A 19,517-nucleotide genomic window follows, 5' to 3' on the forward strand; every position below is an offset into this window, starting at 1 on the left:
TATATATATATATATATATATATGCATTTAAGATTGATGGAACAGTACTATATGAAAGAGAGAAAGAGCAGGGAAAAAAAGAGAAGAAACATCAGGGCAGGAGCACAATGCTCATGGGCACTTTGGCATCTTAAATAAATGATAGCCTCAACCAAAGACGTGTCATCCTTACAGTGTAAATACGCTTGTTGTGTGTCCCGACAGTTCGGGACTATCTGCTCTTTTCTGCTTCACAGAACAAGGGCCACGCATTGCCAGGCATGACTTACCATCGGTATATGTGTATATTTGTGTTTATGTGCATGAGTGAGTCACAGAAAACAGTAAACCATTTTAAAATTGAAAAAAAAAACATACACACAGATAAGTTGCTGGCACAGGGATACCTAAAGAGAGATCCCCTTCTGCGTGGTGTAAGTCCTGTTTGTGGTTCTTGTGCTGTACTGATGAAGCCACACACCTTGCATTACTACACGGGTTAGCACAGTGTCCGGATCAGTGCAGGCCTTTGGCACCATGTAAACATTAGTTTGTTTAGTTAGCACTCAGATATCCCACAGCTCTTTGGGATTGGCAAATGGGCGCAGGCTGAGAAGGTTGTCTTGAAACTCTTCTCGTAGCCCCGTCGTCTGTCCATGGATTCACCTGCCCTGAAAAATTTAAGAAGGGTGTTACATCATCTAGAGACAGATCGATAGAAAGCTGAAACATCAAATGCAAAGATCAAAAATGTTTTCAAATGTAGTTCCCTTTAACACACTGGACAACAGGCAGTTTTAAGTAATAAACCTGTATGATTTTCTTTCCTTTCGTGGAGCTCAAATGTCTTCTGAAGACTGTCAGGAACATACAGGAAGTCGTTTTTGCTGAATATCTTCCTGTTTTAGCTGATTTTCCTGATTTCTGTGTGCTGGGTGCATCACGTAAGATTTGAAATTAATTATGTCCAACATCATTGGTTCTTAAGTGTATCGTAGCCAATTGAGATGTGCTTGAAAGAGAAATAATTAAATTGAGAATTAAACAATGACTTTTCGGCCTGGTTTTCACACAAATCATATCATACGGCTTCACAAGACTTTGAATACAGTGCATGAGTCATACGGACCATGTTTTTATAGTACATTTATAGTGCTTTTTATAGCAGTATAAATCACCATTCACTTACAGATTCTGCTAAACTTCTATCGTGTTTCATGAATGAAAATGCATACAGGTTTGAAATGTCACAAGGTGAAATACTCCTTATATAAGCTTATATAATTCATAAATAATGAAACTATAAGCAAACCTGCACAATTATAGGCCTCTGAGTTTTGTATCAGGTTCCTCATGGACCTGGCTCAGATGGGAAGACGTTCCTCAGCTGTTCGATTACCTGCTGCAGCTGCAGTACGGTGTCCTGCTCGTAATCCAAATACTCACCTACACAACATTAAATGCTACAATAAACATGATCTCAACTAAACGCATCGCAAGTTTACAGCAACATACTGTATAAGCCTCATTCAAACAAGTCACATCCATTTGAATCCCATTATTACCTGCAGCTTCTGTGTCTGTGGTCTCTCTGCTGGGAGGCTCCCCCTGGTGGTCACTCCCTGACAGAGGAGAGGACAGAGAGGAAGGAGCCGAGCCATTGGCCTCCGAGTCATCTTTGGGCTGGTAGACATAACAAAATCATGAGAGAGCAAGAAAGCAATCAAATCCTAATCAACACAGTTCAGAACAGAATCCAGCCGCATTGCTCTATCATTTCTGCAGTATGAACATGACCGTTCAAAAGTGTGGGGTTAGTATAATTGTGTTTTTATTCAGCAAGGAAGCATTAAATTGATCAAAAAAGACAGTGCAGATATTTATAATGCTATTTCATGCTATAATTCTATTTCAAATAAATGCTGTTTTCTAACTATTATATTCATTAGAGTTTCCACAAAAATATCAAGCCACACAACTGTATTCAACATTCATAATAATAATAAATGTTTCTTGAGCAGCAATTCAGCATATTAGAATGATTTCTGAAGTATAACTGACACTGAGGACTGGAGTAATGGCTGCTGAAAATTCAGCTTTACCATCACAGGAATAAAAATATATATATTCAAATAGAAAAGAGTTATATAAATTGTAATAATATTGTACAGTATTACTGTTCTTATTGTATTTTTTATATAAATGCTGCCTTGGTGAAAATAAGAGACTTATTTCAAAAACATTAAAAAATAATCTTCCAAACCCCTTTTGAACAATATTACATAGTTATTTTTCTAAATCTCATTTCATTTTTATATTTCATTTTATACAATTTTAAATAAAATAAATATTGTACAAATATTGTATTACTGCACATAGCATTACATATACTGTACAAAGCATGTGTATACCCACAGATGTTCATAACTGTATACTAATAAATAGTATAGGCAATAGGCTACAATAGGCTACTGTTCAGTATGCAGTTTACTAGCCTAGCAAAATACTATTGTTGGGTTCTTTGATGAGAAAAACAAGTTTTCAAATGCTGTCAAAACACCAAACTTCTGTGTTTATCGAGCAGGGATTTGGCCCCTTTTCCATACATTACAAAAATGGTGTATTTACGAATCTGATACGATAAACTGATACGAATCAAGAGAACACTCGCTTTTTTGAGAGAGGGATTTGAGTTGATTGAGGCTGTTTGCATGAATACCTCAAATTTATTCCAAGTTAAACTCTTTTATCGCCTTGTAGAGATGTCCACAGAGGTAAGACTGTAACTTTCCCAGCGACTTTCTAAGGGTGCAGAACGAAGAGTTCAGATCTCCACAATCCCTGCACATTATTGCTTCCCCATGACACATCTCTCGCTCGTTTTTATAGGTTAAGTCGATCTCTTTCCCCCTGTTCCTTCCCTCTATTTCCATCTAATTCCTTTTCACCTACAGCTACAGCCTCTGTGTTTTTGCTCCGCTCTCTCATTCATCCAGCCTGCCAATCATACCTCTGCAGCACTACCTCTCTTTTTTCTGCACAACCACCTCTTATCCCATTCACTCAGCACTGCCTGAGCTTTTCTTTTCCCTCCTCGGCCTGCTTTCTGTCTTTCTTTGACTAAAAAAAAGGATCCTTTTTCTGCCCACTCTATTCTGTCATCTCGCTCCTTAAAGTCGGCATGAAACGGAAGTTGCGATTGTCTGTTCTTCTCTACTGTGACGTATATCGGCATGAAACGGCATCTGAAATGAGAGGGTGGGACTTGATTTCGTCCTTCGGGAATTTATTGGATCATTGGAAGTTGGGGCGTTGCTAACAAAATGGAGGCAGATTTGAATGCCAGTTTGCAGTTAGTGGTGGGGGATTTCTCTCCACTGGATTCACAGCCGACACCCAAGCATGAATAAATGTTTTATTTATTAAGGATGACGACGACGATCAACGGCACAAAACATGCCTAAATAGCACGCGCACGCACGAGAGAGAGAGAGAGAGAGAGAGAGACTGCCTGAATGACTGAGCACGTCCTCCGTCAGGTTAAGCCATATTCAAGAAAGAAAATTAATTTGCGATGTTCTAAGAGTAATGTTGTCGTAATATCCTAATATCTTTTCAATGTTTAGGGGTACCGTACTCCCTCATGACTGGTGTCAGTGCTATAAAGTGAAGCTTTTCCCCCTGTCGTTTATCCCAGCGTTTACCCCTCACGTCACTAGCTCCGCCCTTGCGCCATAGCTCGTGACCGGAAGAGAAGATGAGTCGTTTTGAGGGGGAGGTTAACGTTTTTGATTAAAGATTACGAGGGAACATGAATTTTTAAAAAAATAATGAAGTGCACGGATAAAATATTTATAATAAACACTACAGTATTCCATTAAAAAATAAGAATTTTCCATTTTGATTTCATGGTGACTTTAAGCTCCATGTACATCAGTTCAAGAAATGACTTCCCTTCTACCCACTCCATCTATATGATTCTATCTCCATCAATGGTGTTCTTCCCCATATATAATCTCTCTCTAAGTCTTCCTTCCCATCTTTGCAATTTACCAGAAGCAATTCACCAGAATGTAGTGTGCTTTCCTGCACTCTCTCGTCCTCCATCTCTTTTCAGGTATCAATAATAGTGACTTTTAAAAAAAAAAATCATTTCTGTTTTCACATCTCTTCTCCTATCACCTGAGACAAGTCTTTTCTAGATCCTCGTCTCCTAGTCCTTACTGAACCTGCATTAGTAAGCATCTCTTGCCTGACTTTTACCCTTCTACATATGATACAGTCTATGATACAGACTATCGCCGTGTGGTTTGAGTTTGAGCACCGTCAAGTTAATTCTTTGTCGTCTAATTTTTTATCTTAAAATCAATTATATACACCATCCTTTTTCAGTTCTATAATGTGTGAATATATCCCCTATCGTATTCTACAACAAAAACAATCAGAGCGCCTTGTTATCACTAGTTCTATTTTTGACTTTCAGAGTCCGCTATTAGCATATAGCCTGCTAACATCGCCAGCGTGGTAGCAGCTAATCTTGCTTACACTAATACTCTATTCACACACATTACCATTGTTTAACAATTGCTGTTAATATTATTCATCATCTGTTTTATTACGTCTTAAATTGATTTTTCCGTACTGCTGGTTCGTCTGGTCAGAGGAGAACTGGCCCCCCGACTGAGCCTGGTTTCTCCCAAGGTGTTTTCTCCATTCTGTCACCGATGGAGTTTTGGTTCCTTGCCGCTGTCGCCTCTGGCTTGCTTAGTTGGGGACACTTCATTTCCAGCGATATCGTTGACATGATTGCAAAGATATAATTTAAACTGAGCTGGATGTTGACATCACTGAATTCAATGATGAACTGTCTTTAACTGAAAAATTTGTGTTTACTATTGTCATTTTGCATTATTGACACTATTTTCCTAATTAATGCTGTTCAGTTGCTTTGACACAATCTGTATTGTTAAAAGCGCTATATAAATAAAGGTGACTTGACTTCAGTCGCATCCCTACTCTTTTTGCAGAGAGCTTCAAATACATCGTCTTCCTCCCAATACCTCCCTTTCCAGTATATTTTGTAAGCAAGCCTATCTTTGTTTCTCTCATAGTGGCTGTTTTTAAATCTCAAAACATTCCTTCAAGCCCATAAACATTCAACGTTAAACTCACCAGTGCAGAAGGCCCTGATTTACCTGTTCATGTCCCTCCCTGTACAGTGGTAACATATTCATACAACTCCCTACGCACCATTCCTTCACTGTTTCTATCATAATAATCTATTCTGGCTAACACTTTAGTACTCACTGTGGGCATACCGCTCCTTTTTTTTGTATACAGGCATATGTTTATATCTCATAAATCTTACCTGCAGCAGTAGTTCTCTGAGTCTGCATAGCTGGGACTCCAGTTGCTTGTTGTGGTCCTCCAGAATCTGCATTCGCGTCTCCAGGCGAGTCTTGTGCTGTCGAAGGATTCGAGCCTCGGCTAAGAGCTCCTCATCCTGCTGACCGGCCGGTGAACCTGGACCTGACTCCAGCAGCTGGGGTGATGCTGCTGCCTCTTCGTGCTTCCACTTCAGCCGCCGATACTCGCCCTGCAGCACACTACAGGAAAGACAACACCATCATCATCACTATTGCTTTCTTGGCATCATCATCATTTAGGTCATTATGCATGCAACATCTAGACAAAAGTTGTTACTTTAAACAAATGTGATACAATCATGTTACTTTACTCAATTTAGAATTCTCTCATACTCAGCCTATACAAATTCATTTTGTATCTTAAAGGGATAGTTCACCCAAAAATGAAAATTTGATGTTTATCTGCTTACCCCCAGGGCATCCAAGATGTAGGTGACTTTGTTTCTTTGAGTTTTGTCTGTGTATGTTTTTTTTACTCTCAAAGCTGTGGAGACCACTCACTGCCATTATATGACTGACAGACTGCAACGGTTTGAGTTAAAAATCTTCTACTGAAGAAACAGAGTCACTTACATCTTGGATGCCCTGGGGGTAAGCAGATAAACATCAAATTTACTATGAACTATCCCTTTAAACAGAAAAGTTTTTTATCCTTCTAAATTTCATTTAATTTTTAAATGTTCTCTTATTTTAGATAAATATAAATTTCATATAAATATTTATTATAAAATATTTAAATGTATCTTTAAATACCTTAAATATTAAATATATAAATATTTAAATAATTACTATGTAAATAATTACTAAAATAATTGAATGTAATAATTATAAATAATTTGATAATATATATAATTATTTATTTGTTTTATTTTATTATATACAGTATACACACACACACACACATATTCTTGTTGAGAAATTGTTATTATAACCCAGTAAAATAAAATAAAATTGAATGAATAAAGACAAAAGAAATAACACAAAATGGGTGTTTAACAGAGCAGCCATCACTCAGCTCTTTCTATCCCAATAATGACAGGGGGAAGCCCTGATTTATTCAGGAGGTTAAGGCTGCAGATCCCCTGCAGACACTAACAATTAATCTTGCTTTATTGACCTATTACTCACCTATAACAAAGCAAGACCACATGAGAGAATGACTTAAAGGTCAGGATTTACGCTGAAGACAAAACTCATAAATGACTCACAGCTGTAACAATAGCCTTTGGGATGAAATGAAATGGTAGACCAAATACACTTTTTTTGTGTTTCTGCTGATGTTTGAAGCTGTTTTAAGGTCTAAAGAGCACACCTCGTTCATTTGACGCAGGTCAAAAGATCACTGTTTTTGACCCACACTAACCATCATAACCGTACTATTGTCCACCGTTTCCCAGCAACACATTTTATCTCAGCCAATTTAAAAGTATTAGCTCTATCTTAATCCTCTGAAAAGCTGTGAAATTTAAAGTGCCAACACAAAGTGCAGTCAATCACAGTCAGAAACTGAAAGTCAAAAAGTTACAAAGACAAATCATTTTACCCCCAAATATTTAAAACTAGTTCAGCATAACCCTCAGTGAAACCATTTAATAGTTTTATTTCTCTACAAAATGATTTCAGTATTTATAAACATCCTTAAAACACGATGCATTTACTTAAAAAACAAATGTGCACAACATAATAACATTATTAAATTATAACTTTATCAAATATAATTTAATTGATTATTATAACCTTTTTATTATATTTATAATGCATAATATGTAGTTTTGTTGTCTGGTGGACAATACAACAAGCAACAACAACAAAAAACAGCAAAGAAGCTTTAATTTGCCTATTTGCAGTGAGATTTACTAAATTGTGCGTTTAACTTGAATCATGCCCAACAGATGTCTGTTTTAAAGCGTCTGTTTGTAATTCATTCCTTGATTTGCTTAACAAACGCCTACATTGAGACTGCATTGACAAACATGTTTATAGTGTATTATTTTCAGCATGTTTATTGCTAAGTTTAGCACAGCAATAATTAATGTTATGTATCTGGTTGCCATGACTTGCTTGCTGCTGATCTAATCATAGTAAAATCAGTTTAATATGGAGTTACACAGAGTGTGAATTTTTAGGTTAACAACAGAAACACTATGGCCTGGTTTCACAGACAGGGCTTAGATTAAGCCAGGATTAGGTCGCAGTTCAATTAGGACATTTAAGTATCTTTTATAAGTGTACCTTAGAAAAAAACATTACTGCTGAGCATCTTGGGACAAATCAATAAAACTGACATCTTTTAAGATATGTCAGTGCATATGAATGCGTTTAAAATTGTGACTGAACAAATTGACTCTGTTTGGACCCCCACCCCCCACATCAAATGTCAAGCTACGCCCATGCTTAACATTCTAAAATAGTTGTTGTTTTTGTTGTTTTTTACTTCATGAAACAAATAAAAAAGAAATTCTGAAGATTGTTTATTATGCTCTTTTTGTGAAATGTGGGATTGGAGTTTTCAAACTTCAAAAAGGACACAAAACAGAATCAAATGGTCAAAAATTGTCAATATTTTAATTTTTTATATATATTTATTTGATTTTATCTTATTTCATGTTTATTTTTAATTAAAATGACTTAATTTCATGAAAACTTTTAATATTATGCTTAGCTCAATTTAATATATTTATAATATGTAGTTTTATAAACTACATATTTTTGGTATTATTATTATTAGTAGTATTATTGATTTATAATATATTATTTTATGCTACAATTCTTCCCAATAACTAATTCTCTTCGGGTCATGAGTTTGACTGTGAATTATTCTTTTTAGTTTAATCTTTTTAAAGAATCTGGTCACAATTAACAGTTGCGATGAATATTTTTAGTGAGTAACAACATACATTTTTGTGTGTTCCTCACACAAGGTTATTGTATGGCTTCATATAATACAATTACTTGGAATACAGTGCATGAGTCAGGTGAACCACTTTTATTACGGTTTAATGGCCCTTTTGCATCGCTTTTTAAAGCTGGATAACTTATTGTAATTGCTTTGAAAAGAGATTCTTTTGTGTTCCATGGAAGAAAGAAAATCATAAAGCTTTGGAACGACATGAGGACAAGTTCATTTTTGGGTGAACTATTCCTTTAAATGCCCTTCTTTCTCTCACTCGTGCACAAACACAGAGCCATTTCCAGCACAAAACATGTGCAGCCATGACTCTGGGCTGTGATGATCTGACCTCTTCTATTAGTTTTGATTTTCTGAGGGCTCACCTAATTTCCCATATATAGGCTCATATTTCAGTGGCTTTCACATGTCCGCTGGGCCTGTAGCTCTTAACATCTTGTTCGGTAGCATTTCAATAGCCTAACTAACTAACTCTCTCTCTCTTTCTCCTGTCAGCATCCAAGCCTGCTCTATTCATCCCTACTGTTGAGCTCCTTAATCACACAGACTTAATACAACGGAGGGTGAACGAGCACATTGCCATGGGTCGTTTTCATTATCTTTTTTAATTAATGTGACTGCCCAGCCACACCAAACATGAAGGCATGCATGCATGGCCATGCGCACATCTACACACCCATGCATGAGGACAGATTCGAGTGTGTGTGGGAGGTGGTGTACTCACAAACTTTCATCCGGAGAGAGACTGTCGGTGAAAAAGGAACAGTTCTGGTTCTCCATTTCTGCCAACCTGAAAAGAACAAGCAAGTGAAATGAAAATGTCATATTACAGAACATGGGTCAAAACATATAGAAAGGCATACAAAGGCAAAGTCACCATGCACTGTAATTTGTTTGTGGACAGTGGCTTCAAATGCAAGATGCGGAAGAACGGAATAGCACACGTTTGGCAGAGGAAAAGAAGATGACAGCTGTGACTCAAGACATCTCAGTGACTGCATAGGAGACACCTTAGAGCAGTTACTCCAACCTAAAAATCACATGCTGTTATCCTACCCTGACTTTTCAGATACCGTGCGCGACTAACCTGGGTGGCAAATTGTCATGCAACTGCCGAAGCTGTGCCTCGCGGCTTCACCCTCTTCTTTCTCTCTCCATGACAAAGCCAGGGGAGAATCTGTTCCCCTTTCACTTCATTTGTCACACGAATTTTTATTACATAAACACCTCTCCTAGGTACTTTCACCCAAACACCTCGCAAGTTTGCATTCCTTGCCACAAGTGGCATGGTAAAAACAGAATATGAAAAAGATCTTCATCATGCATTACAGATTACATGGCATACAACTGACATGCCATTGCCCGAAGGTATACAGTATGAATGCTTTACGGTCCACTGCAGCTTTAGTCCTCGTGTCAACCTAAAGCCAAATCAAAGCTAAAATGAGCAATTTCTATGTATCTAGCTGCACCAAACGCTATTGCAAAAGTATTGAAAATATTTTCTATATAGGCAATTGTAGAGCTCCTATCAACTTGAATGGAGAAAGAATGAAATCAAGCTTACATTTCAACAACATACACTAACGTTCAAAATTTGGGTTCGTTAAGATGTTTTAATGTTTCTGAACAAAGTGTCTTATATGCTCACCAAGGCTGCATTTATTTGATCAAAAATACAGTAAGAACAGTAATATTGTGAAATATTATTACATTTTAAAGTAACTGGTTTCTATTTGAATATATTTAATAAAACAATTTATTCCTGTAATGGCAAAGCTGAATTTTCAGCAGTCATTACTCCAGTCTTCAAGTGTCACATGATCCTTCAGAAATCATTCTAATATGCTGATTTGGTGCTCAAGAAACCTTTATTATTATCAGTGCTGAAAACAGTTGTACTACCTATTTTTTTAAGGATACTTTGATGATCAGAACAGCATTTATTTGAAATAAAATCTTATAATTAAATGCATCCTTGCTGTAAAACAACAATTTATTATATAAATAAATAATCTTACTTCTAATAATCTTATAAAAATAGAGTAATAAATTAAACATTTCAGGCTGGTCTAGCTAATCAAGTCACAAATATTTGTGTAGTACTTTTCACAATACATATGTTTTTTTAAATTAGTTTTCCAGAAAGGTCAAAATCTGTCTCTATAACAGGGGTGTCCAGTCCTGCTCCTGGAGGGCCAACGTCCTGCGGAGTTTAGCTCCAACCAGCTTCAACACACTTGCCTGGAAATTTCTAGGGAGTCTGAAGACCTTGATTACCTGGTTCAGGTGTGTTTCATAAGGGCTAAAGCTAATCTTTGCAGGACAGTGGCCTTCCAGAGACAGGTTTGAACACCCCTCTACAAAGTCTTCGGTCTATGCTACAGTTCACTATTGCACTCCTTGTGGCAACATTGATAACGCAACAAATTGCACTTCCTCCCTTTTCAGAATGCAACAATATATGGAAATGAGTTTGCATGGCTAGAAGGTTCACCCTGTGCCACTAGCAAAATTTTGAGTGTCATCCAGAACAGACAAGATTAACCCAGCACAACAGAGGTGTTCTCAACGCAACAGGGAGCAGACAATGGTCCCTGTGCTTACCATTAGCAATGCAGGGGTGAAAGTTTGCTTTTAGCAATCCTCTGCACTTTCCCTGCCTTAGTTTACCCTTAGGTGAGAGACTGGGGAGATTTCACTACTTTACCAGGACAGCCTGTGAATTAGCAACAATATAAGAGCCTCTATAGAGACCGTAATGAGGAGTGCTAAGTGCATTCATGTCGTGTTGCTAGGAAAGTTGACAGAGAAAGCTCTGAATTGCAGACTAGAACACACATGCAGGATGGGGCTGCCTTAGGGAATAGCAGAAAGTCGATACACATTCACAAAACCAGGTGTCCTTCAGCCAATGACGGTGGCACTGGCTGACCTGGTTAACCCCTCTGCCTGGCTGGGACGACTCCTAACTGAATACACTGAAACCTCCATCAGCTAGATCCAATCAAATGTGTTACTAGGAACCGCTGATGATGTTACAGATTCTGTGGTGCGAGGTCAAATGGAGTTTGAGGTTATACATGCATGTATTTGTAGTGGTTTAAATGGGTTTCTCAGTGTGTGGTCAGTGTGGTCTCTTGATTGAGAGAAAAAGAGAGGTTACAAACACAGATCAGCAAGTACATGACAAACTATTTCCTCCTTTGAGAAGCCCTGTCTTGAAATGGACATTGTGTGTTGAGATTCAGAACAGTGGTTCAGCATTTCTGATATGCTGTCTGTTCTTCAAACGAAAGGCTGTCAGTACAGACCACTTACTCTGTCATATCCAAGCAAATCCACCCCTGTACGGTGAGTCTAGAACATCAAATGCCAGTGGATTTATTCTCCCACCCCCTCAATGTTGAGGTCCTTCAGTCATTACTCTGGATTAGCCTTTAAACGCACATACAATCTCCGTTCCCTTGCCTATGATGTTCTTCCTCTGCGCTCGTACTGCAGATACCACATCCGAAACATCTGACAAGGATTACATTTTCTATTAAGAGTTCAAAGCTTGTCTTGACAATGTTGGAAATAAATAATGTGCCATCTCATTTAGCACATGCTCTCTATCGTTTATATTCTGCAAAGGACAGAACTATCAGATAAAAGTGAATGAAAGTGATTTTCCAATGGGCTTCCAAAGGCAACTGGATGTTTCATTTTTTATGAAAGCATCTTTGCAGCAATAAAACGCTTGTCTTTTCTTATTTAGCCGACACTTAGATCAAGTAGTATAGTTTAATAATGCATAAATGTACAAAAGCAAGGACATAAATGGAAAGCTCGAGCATTTTCTGAAAGCACATTGAAATCAAAGAATCAAATGAGACCGTGCTTATTAGCATGTTTTTCATTTGTCAGAAATGTTTTAACGGCCAAGAGGTCCTTCAGTCATTACTCTGGATTAGCCTTTAAACGCACATACAATCTCCGTTCCCTTGCCTATGATGTTCTTCCTCTGCGCTCGTACTGCAGATACCACATCCGAAACATCTGACAAGGATTAAATTTTCTATTAAGAGTTCAAAGCTTGTCTTGACAATGTTGGAAATAAATAATGTGCCATCTCATTTAGCACATGCTCTCTATCGTTTATATTCTGCAAAGGACAGAACTATCAGATAAAAGTGAATGAAAGTGATTTTCCAATGGGCTTCCAAAGGCAACTGGATTTTTCATTTTTTATGAAAGCATCTTTGCAGCAATAAAACGCTTGTCTTTTCTTATTTAGCCGACACTTAGATCAAGTAGTATAGTTTAATAATGCATAAATGTACAAAAGCAAGGACATAAATGGAAAGCTCGAGCATTTTCTGAAAGCACATTGAAATCAAAGAATCAAATGAGACCGTGCTTATTAGCATGTTTTTCATTTGTCAGAAATGTTTTAACGGCCAAATTCAATAAAGAAATAAGGCAAATTAGATAATGCCGCAAATAAGTGACAGTTTGCAATCTGATCACAAATTGTGATTAAGTAAATGTATAAATGGATGCAAGAACAAAAATGTGGAGATAAAAATAATCTTCACTGGGTATAAAGCGGTGATAAATCACTCAGACAATAAACAGATAATAAACAATTTATGATAAATATTGCAAATAATTAAAAAATGAATATTTTAAGCCATCAACCAACCCATCAGTTTTTTTGTCCATGTCACTGAAGTACACTTTTACCACGTCATTTGTATCCAGTGATATGTGCAGTGTAAAAAAAAAAAATTAATTAATGTCATGTCCCTGAGTGTTTTAAATATTCAGGCATTTTCTTATCTAATTTAGTCAAGGCTGTTGGCATTCTGTGAGCCGACGATCCCAGAACATTTTACACATTCAGTCAAGACACAAACAGACCCCTGTGAAATATATTAACTGGTGACAGTTGAATAAAAACAACGAATATTGTTTTGAGCAGGAACAACTAACGCAGATTCACTGATGTGTGTTGGGAAACCAGAGATAGCATGAGAGAGAGAGAAGAGACAAATTTGGGGAATTAAAAAGAACTAGAAAAGAGGAAGAAGTGGGATATGGTAAGTGATTGGTATTAGGAAGGAAAGAGGGAAATGAAATAAGACATTGAAAGGCAGGAGTAGAAATCAAGCATATGACAGAGGAGGAGACATAGATGAAGACAAAAGGACATAAGCAGAGAGTGAGAATGTGTGTGTGCGCTCTGGTCTATTTGTAGTACAGATAAGAGCTGCAGCAGGGTGTGAGCTGAGACAGTTGGCAGCACAGTATGGTAGGGTAGGCAAAGGGCTGATCTGTGCGTTCATGTGTGTATTTAGGTAGTTGGCAGGGAAGTTAGATGGGCCAGAGGAGCATATCCCTGATCGTTCGCTGCAGTCAAACCAAACCAGTCACATTGGGCCATTGGCTTCACTGCACTTCCACAGCCGAATTAAAGGGTTAGTTCAGCCAAACATGAAGATTTTACTCACATTCATGTTATTCTAAACCCATGTAATTTTCAACTGTAAATGACCCGACAATGTTTGTATTGATTATGCATTTCGCATGGAATTGTTTTCATTCAGAATTTTATTTTGACATAGTTGTAACAAACACACACAATGTGATTGTATAAACTGCTTCCCATTGTCAGGGTGTGCGTGCGTTATGAAGAGCGCAGACTGTAATCATGTTTTGGTGTCCCCTTTTTTATTATTGTGTATTGTGCATCACATTTAAAGGGTTATTAGGTAAATTATTTCACATTTTTCACTTAGTAATTGTATGATGTAAATTGTTTTACTGTCGTATTGGTTATTATATTGGTTTTATTATTTGATAATGGTCTCATACAGGGTTTCTCTGTTTTTCTGTTACTCTTACAGCATTTTACTTGAGTGTCAAAGTATTAAACTCTTTTGGATACATCAGTTAAGCAGTACTAACCAATTATTCAACATGTTTCCCTCCACCACTAACTCTAAATCCTGCTAAAAAGTAACACTTTACTTGAAACCTTCATGCATAATGCATTATAAAAGTACTTTATAATGCATTGTATGATATGAATATTTGTAAACAGTTATTATAAATTATACTACTTATCTACTCATTGTTAAATATTTACAAAATATATACATTAAAAAACACAGCAAACAACCAATTTTAGATGTAACAAGGAATCTGCATATATTGTAATCCATTTGAACTTTGGCTACAATTATTTATTTATAATTCATTATATATAAAGGCTTCAAGTAAAGTGTTACCAAAAAAAACAACCTTAAACCAGTCTAATCTGGACTCCCAAGCCAGTCTTTTGGCTAGTCTTAAATGAATTTGGCACACTTTTATCCAGCTAAACACCTGCTTGACCAGGCTGGAAGACCACAAAACAAGTATAGGCTGGTTAAAACCAGTTTTTTTTTTCAGTAGAGAAATGACAGAAATGTTGTTTTTGTGTGACTTCAAATGTGTGTGAGTGTGACAAAAGCCTGAAGTACTACTGCGCCTAATTCTAAACCCCACGGATATAACTGTGTGTAAGTATGAGCAAGCATTTTAACATGTTTGAGGACAAGTCCATGTCTGTGTTTCCTGAGCGTGTAATGTGCACTCCGTCCAGGCCAGAATGAGACTGATCCGTGCTGGCAGCCACCTCGAGCCCTCCAGACCTTATAGGTTGAGCTTTCATTCTTCTAGTGGAAAGCAGCTGAACCCTGTCCACCCCTCTGAATGCTATCTCTCACTCTATCTCACTTTTTATAACCCTCTCTCTCTTTCTCACACCCCTCTCACTTCCTCCCAGGCTGTTGCTAAGGCCCTGCTGTTTGGAACACTGTGCCCATGCAAAGGGGATCAATATGCCAATCAGAGCTCAGGGGAGTGAGTAGAAGTGGCTGCTGGGAGAATATCAGAGCATAAGTGAGGCGTGATCACTGTCCGTGTGAGGCTGAACTCGTACCTGCTGGCAAAATGCTCGATCCGGCTGTGTGTGTCCGCATGAGGCAGCCTGGGAGATGAGCAGGGCCTGTCAAAAACAAGAACACACACATCTGTTAGCAAAGTAGCTTGTTACTGTATGTATGAATGCCTAGTTTTCTGGTCTTAACCGGTCTATGAAGTTGGTCAGATCCTTTTGCTTGATTTAGAGGGGTTTTGGATGCTTTCAGCTAATCAGGATGGGAAAACAGATGGATGACCTGTTAAACCAGCTGGAGACCACCTTGGCAAGGCTGGGAAATCAGCTTAATCCAGTAAAGACCAGCAAACCACCTAGGTTTTTATCTTTATCTCAACTACATTTTTATGGTTTTAAGGATGCTTAGATATTTTTTATAAGAAAGCAAGACAAAAATAAGATGGTCTAAGATGGTTTGTGGGTCTTAGCTGGTCTCCCATGCTAGCCAGGATGATCCAATTGGGTTCCTGTTTTGGGAGTTTAAAGCTAGTCAGGATGGGAACCACCTGACGACCACCTTGGTGAGGCTGCTAAAATCAACAAATTACCTAGCTGGTTAACCTGAGCAGCCAGCTGGTCTCCCAGTCTGACGACCTGAAATGTGACTAAAACTCCTTCAAAACCAGTCAACAGACCAGCTAATGCCATCAAGGCATCTTAAGCTGGTTTAAAATGTTTATTTTCTACAGGGAAGAAAATAATTGCTTGCAGTGCACTTTGTTCAGTCCCTCAGTTCTCCACTTATAAACCTTCAAAAAGAGCACAACGGCGCTTAGGTGTGATTCTCATCAGCAGAGACAGGAAGTCAGACTCACGTCTCAGAGCTCTCCACCTCCAATACTGATTGAACAGGCAGGTATCCCCTCTGAGGGTGTTTACTAAAATACTGCTTCGAGCGGAACTTGTTCTTTAGCGTCTTTGCGAAGTCCCGCATCTTCTCGCCTGAGGTCGTCTGGAATGATTCAGAAAGAGAGCCAGCGGAGAGAAAAATGAAAGAACATGAGCGATAAATACACAACACATCCCCTTAGTAACATGCCTCCGACACACAGCCAGTACATCAGTTCCTCCACAGAACATTCGTCTTCCTCCCATCTCAATCTATCATCTTTTGAGCAGCCACAGAATGTCGGTGCACAATAAAGACGCCCACCTATAAAACTCAGACTGGAGCATGGGAAAACCATTAAGCAAATAGCCTTGTGCTGTATTTCACTGCAGGAGATCAATTTGGTTCAATTCATATTCATTTTGTGTAGTGCCTTGTACAATAGTGATTGAATCTGAAACCTTTGAGCAAGCAAAAAGCTGCCAGTTGGCAAGGAAAAAACCTCTGCAAGTAACAAAGCATATGTACCGGGGTGTAGTACTCCATGATGGGGTAGTGTAGTTTCTTGCCCTTGGTAGTTCTGCCTGTCAGAAAACACGTCTGGCAGATGTCCACATTGAACTGTTTCAGACTTCGGTATCTGAAACAGGCAGAGACACATTTTACATCCAATTATTGAGGTGTTAATTTTAGGATTATGAATAGATTAAAACAATGAACCTCAACCACCCTGCTGATAATAACTGCTATATTTAAAACTAGCAGGGTGCTTTATGCTGGATAGTGATGGTTTAGAATAGGTCTAAATGGTGGGATATTATAGCCACTTGTGTTCACCAGCAAAACTTGGCGGTTTCTACTGAAGTAGATCAATGAAGGGTGGGGACACCTGAAAACCAGCATACAAAACACAATATTACCTACTGTACTCTACAGTACCATTCAGAGGTTTGGGTTTGGTAAAATACTTTAATGTTTTTAAAAATAAGCATCTCATCCTCACCAAGGGTGCATTTATTTGATCAAAAATACAGTAAAATATTATTACAATTTTAAAAAACTGTTTTAATATATTTTAAAATGTACTTTATTCCTGTGATGGCAAAGCTTAATTTTCAGCAGACTTCATTCCAGTCTTCAGTATCACATGATCCTTCAGAAATTATTCTAATATGCTGATTTGCTGCTCAAGAAACATTTCTTATTATTATAAATGTTGAAAACAGTTGGGCTGATTAATATTTTTGTGGAAATGGTAATACTTTTTTTAAGTAAAAAGTCTTTACTGTCACATTTGATCAATTTACAATATTAGTATTAATTTCTTTTAAAAAAATCTTACTGACCCCAAATTTTTGAACGATAGTATACATAATGTATTCTGGTTAATAAGCAGCAGGGTAATCCTACTCTCTTTTTTTGTGCCTAATTTGACCTCTTTTAAGCATACAGTTTTAATGCCTTCAGTTTCCCTTTGAAGGAAAAAAACAACAAGAGACAAAAAAAATATGATTAAAACTAAATATAAAAAAATAAATAATAAATGAAAATATGGAACAGATTTTTGCCAAATTAAAAAATAAAATGAATATAAATTTAACAGTATTCACATATTCATTTAAGCTCAGCTCAACCCATGTACAAACCCGATTCCAAAAAAGTTGGGACACTGTACAAATTGTGAATAAAAACAGAATGCAATGACGTGGAAGTTTCAAATTTCAATATTTCTGTAGTTCTTAGCTTTAATGCTATTACATCAAACCCTTTGATCAGCTAAAAGAAGATTTTTGAATAATTTATTTTGAGTAGTTAAAAAACAAAGACAGAGAGATCTGTGCCGTCTTTCTCCAAAAAACTACTCAGCGCTGCAGCAGCTCACCTGAAGCCCTTGATAGGGCACTGTTTACAGATGTAGCAGCGTGCCTGGTGCTTGGCTGTCTCGGCCACGGTCACCCGGTGCAAAACAGGAAGCCACACCACCGACTGAGGCTCTAGGCCCATCCACTCCAGAAAGTGAGACACCTCAATTGCTGACTTACCTGGAGCCTAGAGGTAGACACAGAAAATACACATGAGAAAGATAAAAATCAAACAGCAACAAGTAGCATGAATCCAGATACCCAGAAGAAATATTGTTCCATTATGCATGCCCAATTAAGCACCAAAACAACTTCTGGTAGATGATGGGCACAAGCACCCTATCAGAGCATGTCCCTTAAAAGTACTCATGTAATAGAGGGCAATCACAGCAAAGGATACAATCTCAAAGAGGTGGCCCCTTGTTATAGTGACACAGTGGGAAATGAATGACAAGCAATAACTTTAATAATAGAGGATGACATAAAAATCTGGAAAGGGCTAAATTCTCATTAAATATGCATCGAAGATGCATTAAAAGGTTGATTTCCTTTGGGCGCACTCTGAAGCTTGGGCAGAGCTTTATAATTAACATGAGTATCTCTAGTGTGGGCAAGGCAGTGTGGCTGTGTGTCTTTAGCAGTGTTTGTGGTCTGGGACTGAGACTAAAATGTGAAGTGTGGAGTTGAGAGGAAGACTCCAGAAGTTTCACTGAAACAACAAAAGAGGATCTTCTAAACAGTGCACACCACAGGGACAGCCGAGAGTTTCCCATGAGATGGTCCATAACTTCAAACAAAGTGAACCAGTCTTTTCATCTAGACGCACGCTGAAACACACGCCGACCAGCATGATACAGTCATTCTCGGTCTGTCATGTTTAATGCAGCCAGTGAAAATAAATGTGTAACTGGAACGCACTGATTGCCATTTCTTCCACAATTATAAATGCGACATGAAAATAAGTGAAGTTTAATTATGTGTGCTTGAAATTGCACACTTGCTCTTGATTGGATCAGGATTTAATTAAGGGCTGGCAGACCTAAGAATGAATGGTTTAAGGCCATTCTACAGGAAACCTGTGCCCTACACCAATTTCATAATTAGGCCATCAGCAGAATGAAATGCCAGAAGGTTACACTCCACTGCGATGTCCCTGCATTTTCTGAATTACAGCCTTATATGTGTAAAGATAGATGAGATGGTGTCAGCAGGCATTTCACCTTCATTATCCTTAATTAGCCTAGACTATAAAGTCCGAATCACACTCTATGCAAGTACTGCATATGATCCCAAACTCTTTGGAAAGCTGATTAATATTTTGGAATATTTAAAATATTAATCAGCATGACTGCTTTAAACTGTGATAATAATTAATAGCACCAAGTCAGCATATTAGCAGAATCGTCTCTGAAGGATCATGTGTCACTGAAGACTGGCTGAAAATTCAGTTTTGCCATCACAGGAATAAATATATATATATATATATATATATATACCTGTATATATATATATATATATATATATATAAAAATAGAACAGAGTGTGC

General features: G+C 37.7%; 1 protein-coding gene across 1 annotated transcript in view; it reads right to left on the reverse strand.

Annotated features, from left to right (window-relative positions):
- Positions 1–76: 76 nt before the first annotated feature.
- LOC107560432 (dystrophin-related protein 2-like) overlaps positions 77–19,517 on the reverse strand; it is a 147,131-nt gene continuing 127,690 nt past the window's right edge. The window contains exons 13-21 of the mRNA XM_016244615.1: positions 17,992–18,158; positions 16,638–16,749; positions 16,096–16,232; positions 15,284–15,349; positions 9,038–9,103; positions 5,348–5,585; positions 1,545–1,662; positions 1,292–1,425; positions 77–650 (exon numbers count right to left, since the gene is read on the reverse strand). Of these exons, the coding sequence (XP_016100101.1) occupies positions 1,331–1,425; positions 1,545–1,662; positions 5,348–5,585; positions 9,038–9,103; positions 15,284–15,349; positions 16,096–16,232; positions 16,638–16,749; positions 17,992–18,158 (999 nt within the window). The 3' untranslated portion in view covers positions 77–650; positions 1,292–1,330. The remainder of the gene's footprint in view (positions 651–1,291; positions 1,426–1,544; positions 1,663–5,347; positions 5,586–9,037; positions 9,104–15,283; positions 15,350–16,095; positions 16,233–16,637; positions 16,750–17,991; positions 18,159–19,517) is intronic.

This window comes from Sinocyclocheilus grahami, unplaced genomic scaffold (genome assembly GCF_001515645.1).
Source record: "Sinocyclocheilus grahami isolate Dianchi unplaced genomic scaffold, SAMN03320097.WGS_v1.1 scaffold727.1, whole genome shotgun sequence".
In the NCBI taxonomy this organism is placed as follows: Eukaryota; Metazoa; Chordata; class Actinopteri; order Cypriniformes; family Cyprinidae; genus Sinocyclocheilus; species Sinocyclocheilus grahami.